Raw genomic sequence first — 8,874 nt, forward strand, 5'->3', positions numbered from 1 at the left:
CCCATATTCTTTTTAGGAGATCAGGGGGGCGTGCCCCCTGAAACCCCCCATATTGTTAAATTTACTATTTTCAAACATCAAACTCAATAACTATTGATTTGGGGCAAAAATGAAGGCCATATTCGTGTTCAGCATGCAAAATATACTACTAGAAAAGAAATAGATCTAGATCTATATAAAACGTGAACATGAGACGGGTGCAAGTAAAAACAAACGTAAAATATATTCAATCACAAAGTGGTTAAAATTGTCAAAGTGAAAGAGGAAGTAGAATCTACTACTTGTAATACTTTTGAGTATAAAAAAATCTTCGGATTCGTAAAAGATTGCATTAGCAATGATGCCTCATGCACCCTACGGTCTGACTGGGCCGAGCAAGTCACTGGACGCTCCCATCGTCTACTTAGGGTCAGAGTTTTAAAAGCTAGAAAAACTAAATAAAATTTTTAAATGATTAGAGTGGTGTGATAGGAATAGGCATTTTATAGCTGCAATGTACTGATGTGCATGACTGTGAAGAGATGTTATATTCATGTAGTATCGAATGCATGCTCTCTTGAGTTTTTTGTTCTAATATGTCTCAATTGCAGTTTTTCAACATTTGACATTTAAAATTGTATTTTTTCCATTATTCCTACTCTAGAGGAGGTGGCACTTAGCCTGTAGTCTCTCGATTAGAATGTTGTAAAAGGTCTAACAACGCAAATTACTTTTTGTAAGGCACCTAGAGAGCTTAAATGTAGGGATGTGCGCATAATATAACTGGAATCTTTTATTATAATTATAAAAATTTGTGAAATGTAACCCGTGCAGCCAATCTCTGGTCGGAATAGTATCTTGCAGAGTATCATTAACAACAGTTGAAGTGCAGCTACCTTTTCTGATTTCAACTGTTGTGCTATTTTTTTATATAGTAGTGCATTACAATCGAGTGGCAGCAGCTTGAAGCAGTGGCAATGTACAGTCAATTTATCTCATTATGACAGAAGCAGTTAATGGGTACAACAACTGTAATTTATGCAGTGCAAAAGAAGCAGTGGTTTTTTAAACTTAATCTAGGGTAAGTATAAAAGCGATGCTCATTAAAACAAACACCCGCCACGGCTGGTTCGGGCCAATCGCCCATCCGTAGTGGGCACCCCGTGTTTGTCAAATTATGGACCTGCTCTCCATGATCAGATCGGGTTGGGTTGGGAGATGGCTCTAGCCAGTGAACATTGGTCTATCAAATCGACTTCTTCTTTGTTTCACAAGTTTGACCCGTAAGTCCATTTATGTCGTGAGGCCGTGGAATCAGGTAGGTGCATCATGTGAATTTTTTGGCATGTGTGGACTTATTGGTATCATTTTAAGCTTCTTGTTCATTTGTCTTTCTTTTGATTAAAAAGATAAGTTCTACTCTCTTATAATAAAAAAGTCCAGATACAGTAGTCTCCGCCTAAGATCCGGGTCCTCGGGAGCAAGCAAATGCGGGATCTTAGGCGAACTGGAATCTTAACCGACGAACCCAGGGAAGAATATATGGTGACCCATGCTAAGGCTCACAATAGGTACAATGGTCTACCTCCACTCTAAAATGAACTAACATGACCGCTTGGTGGGTTTATGACGTATATGGCTTGCAAAGAGTGGTTAACCTTGGTGAACTATCACAGTGCATAGTGGGATGAGGTGTGCCATTTTCACTTTTTATCCAATCATGAGTCTCAAGATCTATGCGTATCCAGTTGCCCCTCCCCCTTACCTGTCGAAAATTCATAGCTTTCCATCTCTGACCGAGTCCCCCCCCCCCCCCCCAAAACTGCCTTTGTTGTGAACACACCAATTAAAATTCAGTCTGTCCCGCAAATTCGGGAGTAAAGACAACTTCTGCAATGGTCAGGGAAGTTTTCACAGTTCAATGTGATCCCGCCTGGAGCGAACGTGTAGGCCTTGCCCACCCAGCGAGTGATGTAAGTTTAGGGGGAGAGCTCAGGTGTGAGTGTGATGCTTCGGGGAAAACAAACGTGTCGGTCAGTTCACACCCCGGTGTGATCCAGTCTGGGGCAAACATTGTATCGCTTCTTCGAGTTTTACAACATGTATGTGATCACATTCACGATAGTGGCTGATCTTTGACGCGACGGACAGTTTATTGATCTCAACTTTTCACTCTTGGTTGATCGGCTGTGCCCACCCGGATTTTTGTTCTGCAAATTATGATCTGAAATGCGGGATCTTAGCCGAATGTAGACCTTCATAGTGAATCAGAGCGGGATCTTAGGGGTGTCTTTTGTATAGTAAAAATTCTGTTTGCTTAAAACAGCGGGATCTTAAGCGAACCGGGATCGTAAGCGGTGGGATCTTAGGCGGAGACTACTGTAGTGTGTTTGAAGGAGGTGGGGGTGGCTTGGTTTCAGAGAAAATTAGTGAGAAAATGACCACCAAAGTTTGGTGACTTCCATCCATAGCAGCATAGCATGAGAATGTTTGATTTTTTAAAGTATCTGATTGTGCCAAAAAGGTAGGTTTGCCCCTCCGTTAAGAAAAGTGGGGCCAGTGTGAAATGGATCAAACTTTGTCGAATGAGGATTTCACCCCGCAGGAAAGTTTGCCATATATATATTATATATATGTTATAAACTATATATTTATTTAATGTTTTTATATTTTCTTTTTGAATTGGGTTTGCTTTTATTTCATATTCTTTTATTTTTCAGGTATTGTAGAAGCTAAAGCCAAAGGTGCTCGCTTTCGTACTGGCCAGGAGCTTGAAGTCAGGTGAGTGATTAAATGCTGCAGATTTTGTTTTGGGTCTTTTGAATTTTGAGCAAATTAAAGCAACTTTTTGCACATTGTGCGAGACTCTTTCTGTCACTGACACACTTTTCAATACTTGGGAGCATCTTGCCATGCAGATTGGGGTTTGTTTCTTCAAATGGGAACAGGAAATGCATAATTTGAGCAATGTACGTGCTTCAGAGGCATGAAGTTTTTTTTTTAATACCAAAACCTGAAGGGAGGGGCATCTTTGTCTACAGGTGAAGATGTCAGGCTTTAAATGCGTTCGATTCCCAGGATTACAGGGGAGGACATTGTATTGTGAGGATCATTATTCTATCACATTTTCCTCAATTTGTACAGTTTGGATGGAAAGAGATCTTTTTTTTTGTGAATGACGGGAGTAGATGGCTAAATAACAACAATACTGTCTGTTTCTTAGATGATTATGGTGCTTTAGAATGGATTAGATGGGTTTCTAAGGTAGACACTATGAAAGTTTTCTTCAGATGGGTACTTGATTAGAACACATCACATTTACTTTCATTTTGGTGTGTCATTTGCTTTTCACTTTGAATGTGTCCTGGATTATTGGAGGGTGCCACCGGTCCTCCTCTTCCGTTTGTTATCTCTATCTTTCTGCTTTCTCATTTTTTACCCAGCAGCATTTATTGTGTGACTGTTTTTTCTTTTTTCACTTTTTTACTGTGTATTTTGACTGCATTCTTTACTTAATGTTAGTATGAGAAGTAGGCCTATTATTCGGTAATGGCTTCTGAAAGTGATAAAGCCTTCTTCTTAAGCTGGACTAGAATATGGAATCTTTGTCTAACATCTAAAGGTAGCAAGTCAGTTACTATTTGGACACATTCGTGCGCTGTTCATGCTATGCTATCATAACAAAATGTGGCAATTTAAGTTTCGAGTCACCGTAAAACTAAACCCCACACAGATTGTTTTCTTATTTTGATTCTGATCCATGTTTTTTATTTCCCAGTGGGTACAGTTGCAGTGACCATTTCTTTGAGAGTGACACGTACTTACACTCATGGGAGGTGCTTGGTCGCATCATCTCGCACCCGAGTTGCCAGGACATTCTCTGCGATGTTGGCATGTAAGTTATATTATCTGTAGAGATTTTATTTTCCGTTGCATTTTCTAAATATTTTGAAATATGGTCACAGAACATGTTTCATTTTCTTTAAGGATCTATAACATTCCTAAATAATCTTCCTTTCTTTGTGTTTTCTGTGTGAGCCCTGTCTTCTCATATGTAAATGTGAAATGAATAATGTGGTAACTTGAATCTTTGGACGCTTCGTAGGTGGATGGCGGGTGTTCTGGTTGGTTTTCTCCTTCTTTCCTATCATCTATTGTCCTTATCTCTCCTCCTTCTTTTTTGTATTTGTTACTCCCTTGTAACACCTCTAATCTTTTGCACTTATATGACCTTATTGTGTTGCAAGTGCCGTAATACTCTTACACAAACGGAAACGATTTTCGGACACTTATTTGTTAGTCCTTCCTTTCCTGTTCCTGTGAGACATAGCTTAAGATAAGATAAGACTTTTCTATCCCAGAGGGAAATTTTTCTTGGCTGTACAGGACTGTAAAAACACATGCAGGTATTCATAAAAGTTTAAATTACATATTATTCTCTTTAAATTCGACCCCATTCATTAGCTTCAACTCCATTGTGACCCCAATAGTGACCCCGAATGTTATGCACTAGGTCAAGGGCGGCGTTATTTTTTATTTTTACCCCAACCGTGACAACAGCCATTGTTCTAATTTGTCTCACTACTCTCATAGATGCCTTTTCTTGCTATCAATTTATTGAAAGCATTTATATAGCGGGACCGTGAATGGGACAATGAAGATAATTATGCACTCCTTTGTTTCATCTCCTTTATGTGTTTTTCCACAGGCCCATAATGCACAAGAATGTGGCCTACAACTGCAGGGTGTTTTTCGTGAACAAGTACGGATATGTGTAAATTTGTGCTGTCCTTGCAGAATGTCTCCTTAGTATATATAGATATTATACTATGTTCAGGTGTTAAATATTATTTGTTAGAAAAGTAACATAAATTTTTTAAAACAGATTTTGGAATGCTGTTGACATTTGAATAGGTTTTAGTTTGTGTTGCTGTTGTTATAATACTTGACATGAACACTTTTCATTTGTTAACGTAAATCTATTTCTAAATGTACTTTGTTCCCCCTTGAGGTTTGTAATTTGACATATTTTTGCCGATGTGATATTGATTTTATTGATTTTTTGGTCCAATAATTTTATATTCGATCAAACTGTTGATAAATAAATCCAAGTTTATTGATACTTTGACATGCACATCAGTTCACAATTGATATAAGTTATATTTTCTGCTTCTTTACTTTCCCTCTGTTGTTCTGCCTGTGTGTCTGACACGTTCCCTGCACTAAGTGACTGTCATTGTGTTGATATATTCTTCACTTTACTCAACAAGCAAACATAATATTCTTTCATTGTAGAAAAATCTTGTTGATCCGACCCAAGATCATGTTGTGCAACGAAGGCAACTACCGAGAGCCTCGGTGGTTCACTGGCTGGACCAAATTGAAGGAGGTAGAGGACCACTACCTGCCTCGCATGATCCAGGAACACACAGGACAGGTAATGCTGTTGGTCTCAGAGACCTGACAAGTTCTCCTATAAAATGGGAGCCCTCCGATTTTTTTTTTTCGCCCATGAAAGAACCTTAAACGGATTTGCATAAAATCCCATTTTTTTGTCTTACACCAATTATTGTAAATGACATGAAAATGCACAGGTTTATTTGCAATACTTGCATGACCCATCATAAAGGACATGAAAATATACTTTTTTGGGGGGGATGCATGGAGATTTCAATTTCTTGCATGGGGATTTCAATTTCTTTCCCCTCAACTCTGATTTGTAGGGAGGATTCGGAGAAAAACTTCTGAAAGGCACTAACTTTTACATTCTGAATCCTGGATAAATCATTCTCATTGAACAGCATAATTGAATAGCCTCAAACTCAACCTTACTGGTAATCTTTTTTAAAAATTCTTTTTTTTTTTTTTTTGGAAACAGAGGACTGTACCTTTTGGTGATGCTGTTATTTCTACTTACGACACATGCATTGGTGCTGAAATCTGTGAAGAACTCTGGAATCCCAAGTCTCGTCATATAGAGATGGCGCTGGATGGAGTGGAGATCATCGCAAACGGGAGCGCGTCATACCATGAGCTGCGGAAAATGTACATCAGGGTTGATCTAGTCAGGGCCGCCTCCATGAAGGTATTGCATGCGCATGGACAGAGGCCTGTTACATTATCATTGTTATATTGCTATGTTTTCCTTTAATATGCTTGCTAACTGTAGTAGCTAGCAAGATCTAAACCTTTTCTTCCTCCTTGGGTGTTAAAGGTCATGATCAGTTCATGATGAGAAAACTATCATTAGTATTAGTATTATTATTATTATTATTATTTTTATTATTATTATTATTATTATTAGACAGAGGGCACTGGTTACTTTGGCTGCTTTGTTTTTTGCTTTTTGCAGACAGTAGTGGTACAATAACGGTTTTAGAAGGCTGTGTGTGGGCAACCTTCTGTATGGATGTGAATGCTTGACAATAGCCATAAATAGTGTAAATAAATAACCTAGAGGGAACAGAAATGTGGTTTCTTTGGAGATTGTTAAGAATTTCATGGAAGGAAAAGAAATCTTATGAAGTTGTGCGGAAAGAAACGGGCGTAGGACAGTCACTGATGAAGACCTGTTGGAAGATACAAGTGCTATAATTATGACACTTGAATTGATGCAAAGGTCTTGAACATCTTTCTCTCACCAGAAAAATAGAAGGCAATAGCGATAGAGGCAGGGGTAGACTAAGAATAAATCACTAAGAGAACTTGACCACATGGGGGATCCAGAAAAACTAGGATTAAATAGCTTCTTTTTTTTTTAAAGAGCGTCCAAGCAGAGAAATAAGTGTGTAACCAAGATGACTGATGTCTGTTTCAGGTAGTTTTTTTTATTCCTTTCCTTTTTTCGTCTTTCCCCACAGTCTGGAGGTGTGTACATATTCTGTAACGGCGTTGGTTGTGACGGAGAGAGGTGCTACTGGGACGGAGGATCCATGATTGCCGTCAATGGAAACATCGTGTCTCGAGGGCCCCAGTTCTCTATGGATGATGTGGTATGGAGCTTACTGTTGAGCATTGTTTCACGTTGTTGTTTTTTCCTTAAAGAAAAGAACATTAACCCTAACTTATATCAGTGTTTATAGTGGAATGGAAAAGCTCTTTGATGATGAAGGTAATTCAATATGGATGATGTGGTATGGAGTTTACTGCTGAGCATTGGTTTAAAACGAAAAAAAGAAACAACTCTGCCCTAGTCTGTCTATGGTGTAATGGTTAGTCTCTTCGCTGATGAATGCAGTTCTGGATGGAGGATGTTGTATGGGGCTTACCGCTGGACATTGCTTTTTCCTTGTTAAAAAGAAAAAAGAACAACATTCCTAACCCAGATCAACGTCTATAAGTCTAACAACTCGGCAAGCACATGTGGTCTTTATCACAGACTCTCAGAGCATTCTGAGGAAGATTGAAAATAGGAACCTTAGAGCTGAATGGACAGAGCTCCTGAAGAAGACAACACTGAAAAAGATCACATGGATCTTCATCCCGGGCCATGCTGGAGTCAAGGGCAATGAGCGGGCTGATGAGCTCGCTGGGAAAGCAAAACCAGAAGGGAAGCTGTGCCCTGACAAACCTGAAATTGTACGTTCCGTCAAGGAAAAAAGAAAAAAAGACAAGAAGAGGCCGAATACCATCATCTTGAGGGACCATGAGCTTGAAATTGGATGGGGCGCCTGCAGAAGTTCAAGACTTAGTGGGAGGAGCAAAAGGCTATGGAATCAACCATTGCTTGGAACCGTAGCATCTACACACTTCGAGATGTGCTTCTTCAGGGGAGGGAGCGCTTATGGGGATGCCCCTTGTGCAGTGATGTCGGTCCTTCACACAAGTAATAAGTAACGTCTATAGTGTAATGGTTAGGTACTTTGCCAATGAATTGAGCTCTCTATAGATGATGTGGTGTATGTTGCTTACCGCTGAATGTTTTGGGTTTTTTTGTTTAACAAAAAACAAAACAGAGCAGCCCTGCCCTGGCCCAGTGTCAATAGTGTAATGGACAGGCTCTTGGCCAAAGACATTAATTGGTCGCTTTTTTAGCACAAGGTGGCTATCACGAAAAATGTTGTTTTGAGAAAATCGAAGGAAAAGTTTTTGGACCCTTCTCCAGTTTCTTTAAAATACAAGGAGAGTTTACTCTATAACCAAACAAATATACACACCAATTAAACCAAACTTCTCCTATAGGTAGGGCAATGGTCACTTTTGGTGTAGATTAAGATGTCTAGAAACCCCCGAAATCTGGGTTAGCCCGCTTCTCCTTAAAAGCGACCTATTGTGGATGAATGATGTTTTGTAGGGCTTACTTCTGAATGTTTGTTTTTCTTTTTTGAGGTCAGGTGCACAGTTAGTCGTCTCGGTGTGATTATTTATGTTCTGTACTTGTGTTATTGGTTTTAGTATTCTTTTGTGAAGAAGCATTCAGTTGGTGGTTTGAGGGTGCCACTGGTAGGTCCTGTGTCTTTTCTCTCCCAATGTTGTTTCTGTGTTTGTCTCTCTGATTTTTTTATCTAGCACCAAATGACCATTATTATGTTGATGTATTTCTATTTACTCAAACAAGAAGCGAATAGAAGAACATGTGGATGGTGGGCGCCACTGATAGATCCTATTTCTTTTCTTTCCTTCCCTTGTTTCTATCTATATGTCTTGCATCTTACTATATGACCGGTGTTGTATCGATGAGCTTCTATTTACAATGACAATTTGACAATGACAATGACAATCTTTATTCATCTCGCAGGGAGAAATTTGTCTTGGTCGTTAACAGTGGCCGTAGACGTTACAAAAGTTAGAGCTAAAGGTGCACTCACGCAAACACACAACAAGACAGGACATTAGTAAATACATGTCTCACGTGCTGGGACAACCGGCTTCGTAAAACATTCTACTCTCTCTCTC

At 39.3% G+C, this 8,874-nt stretch overlaps 1 protein-coding gene across 1 annotated transcript in view; it reads left to right on the forward strand.

Annotated features, from left to right (window-relative positions):
* LOC101850761 (glutamine-dependent NAD(+) synthetase) overlaps positions 1-8,874 on the forward strand; it is a gene marked incomplete in the record, with an annotated part of 22,587 nt that overhangs the window by 884 nt on the left and 12,829 nt on the right. The window contains 6 exon segments of the mRNA XM_013089396.2: positions 2,700-2,760; positions 3,758-3,874; positions 4,688-4,741; positions 5,275-5,416; positions 5,858-6,064; positions 6,840-6,971. Coding sequence (XP_012944850.1) covers positions 2,700-2,760; positions 3,758-3,874; positions 4,688-4,741; positions 5,275-5,416; positions 5,858-6,064; positions 6,840-6,971 — 713 coding nt within the window.

This window comes from Aplysia californica, unplaced genomic scaffold, assembly GCF_000002075.1.
Source record: "Aplysia californica isolate F4 #8 unplaced genomic scaffold, AplCal3.0 scaffold00942, whole genome shotgun sequence".
In the NCBI taxonomy this organism is placed as follows: Eukaryota; Metazoa; Mollusca; class Gastropoda; order Aplysiida; family Aplysiidae; genus Aplysia; species Aplysia californica.